This window comes from Thermothielavioides terrestris, chromosome 1 (assembly GCF_000226115.1).
Source record: "Thermothielavioides terrestris NRRL 8126 chromosome 1, complete sequence".
In the NCBI taxonomy this organism is placed as follows: domain Eukaryota; kingdom Fungi; phylum Ascomycota; class Sordariomycetes; order Sordariales; family Chaetomiaceae; genus Thermothielavioides; species Thermothielavioides terrestris.
Window position 1 is genome coordinate 297,632 of NC_016457.1, and position 2,528 is coordinate 300,159.

At 33.1% G+C, this 2,528-nt stretch overlaps 1 protein-coding gene across 1 annotated transcript; it reads left to right on the plus strand.

Moving 5' to 3' along the window:
* Positions 1-1,660: 1,660 nt before the first annotated feature.
* Positions 1,661-1,897, plus strand: THITE_2042071 (uncharacterized protein; the record flags this gene model as incomplete). Its single annotated transcript, XM_003648518.1, has 2 exons — positions 1,661-1,738; positions 1,766-1,897. Coding segments are annotated over 2 exons (210 nt in total), but the record flags the coding sequence as incomplete, so codon positions are not given.
* Positions 1,898-2,528: the final 631 nt, after the last annotated feature.

The following is a 2,528-nucleotide window of genomic DNA, read 5'->3' on the forward strand; positions in this document are numbered from 1 at the left end:
GCAAAGTACTATAAGATTGCTACTAACCTAGAGGCTCTCTACTTAGAGGAATAATACTAATAGTTTTAGAAGAAGCGACCTAGGCCTAATATAGATATAGAGAAGGATATAAATAAAGATATATTAATAACTAGGATTAATACAACCTATACTGCCCTAGCCTAGGGGGGAGCTAACAAAGGTTATAGAGGAAAGTAGTAGTAGAATAAAGGAAAATAAAACGTAAATACACTATAGGCGAAGTAGATAAACAATGAAGTATATATAATATACTAATAAGCTAGAGCCTATATCTATTATAGGCGTTAAAGCTACTTTATAGCTACCTATCCCTTCGCCTTAGCTAAGAGACTAGCTCCTTAGGTCAATATTAACAAGTTAGAGGCTAAGGAATAGGTAGAGAAGGACTCCCCCTTTAAGGAGGAGGAGAGAAAAGAGTAGCCTCTATATAAAGTCTTATATAGGAGTCGAAAGGACTTAACTATTTATAGAACGAGTTTATAGAGATTAGAGAGAGAATAGATAAGCCCTCCTTTCTTATCCCTATTTTCCTAAACTCCTTTAGTTTTATAAATATATAAGTGGATAGTAGGTACTAGAGCTATAGAGCTATTAGTAAGAAAGTATATTAGAGGTTAGGGATTAAGTAGGTAAGCCTATTAACTCTCTATACCCTAGGTATAGTAGTTAAAGAGGTATAAATTATAAAGAAAATTATATATATCGCCTATATTACAATAGATATCAATAAGTAGATTAGTGCTACTATATTTTATATAGTCCTAGGGCTAGCCTACAACGTTATATTAGAGCTCTCTTAGATAAACTACTATAGGATTATATTAGACTTAGCTAATAAGGTCTTTACTATTAATTTATAAAGCGGCTTATAGGTATATAAATGCTCCTTATAGTAGAAGGAAACTAATACTACCCTAGTTATAGGTATAGTATTTATAGGTATAGCCTATAAGGTATAAAGGAAAAGTCTAAAGGAGTATAAGATATATTCTTCGTCACTAGTATCTATAAGATAACTACTATACTAGGAGTAGCTATCTCCTAGCCTAATATCGACCTAGACCTAAAGGTCGCTTTGCCAAAAGAGCTATATAACTTCGTCGACCTCTTCGATAAAAAGAAGGCAAATAGCTTACCCCTTTATCAAAAGGAGGCTAATTATTATATCTGTTTTAAGATAGGCTTAGACGAAAAACCTCCTAAGCTCTTATAGGGACCTTTATACAATATACTAAGGGACTACCTTTTAGAGATTTAGAAGTAGGTTATAGACCTATTGGATAAAGGATAGATCTAAGTAAGCTCCTTATTAGTAGCCGCCCTAGTCCTTTTTATAAAGAAGCTAGGAGGAGGATAAAGGTTCTATATAGACTACTAAGCTTTAAACAAGATTACTAAGCAGGACTAGTATCTATTCCCCTTAATTAAAGAGACTCTTTAGTCTTTAACTAGGGCTAAATAGCTTATAAAGCTAGACGTTAAAGCTATATTCTACTATATTTAGATAGCTAAGGAGGATAAGTACTTTATAGCGTTTTATATAAGGTTTAGACTATTCGAATAGCTAGTCTACCCTTTTAAGTTTATAGGTACTCCTATAATATTCTAAAGATATATTAACAATGCTCTTAGTCTAACGTTAGGAGACTATATAACGGTATATTTTAATAACGTCTTAGTATACTTAAACAAGAGCCGAAAGGACTATATAAAGAAGGTATATAAGGTCCTCTAAAGACTAAAGGACGTAGGCCTTAACCTAGACCTTAAGAAATATATATTTGTAGTAAAGGAAGTTAAGTATCTAGGGTATATCGTAGAGGTAGAGGTCTATATCTACTTTAACCCTAAGAAGATCAAGGCTATCTATAAGTAGGAGGCGCCTTATAAGGTCTAAGGAGTATAGAGCTTCCTAGGATTCACTAATTTCTATTACAACTTTATTTTCAACTTCTTTAAAAAAGTAGCTCTACTAATACGCCTTACCTATAAGAATGTCCTATTCCGCTAGGGTAAAAAGGAATAGGAAGCCTTTAATATATTTAAGGCTACGTTTATATCGAAGCTAATCCTTACCTAGTAGGACCCTAAGAGAGAGACAATTATAGAAGTAGACTATTCTAGTATAGCGCTTAGTAGATATTTATCTTAGTAGAGAGAGGATAGGGTTCTCTACCCTATAGCCTACTACTCTATAAAGCTAAGCTCTACTAAACGCAACTATACTATTTATAATAAAGAGCTATTAGCTATTATCTCTTACTTTAAAGCCTAGTTAGTAGAGCTCTAGAGTATAGTAGCCCCCTTTACTATTTTAACCAACTATAAGAACCTTAAGTACTTTACTTAGCTATATCCAATTAGTAAACGATAGGCCTAATAGGCAAAGACGCTCTCCCTATTCAATTTTAAGCTAAAGTACTAGCTAGGATCCTAGGCTTTACACCCTAATGTACTCTCTTAGTATAAATAGGACAAGCCTAAAGATAGCTAGTATATTACTTAGC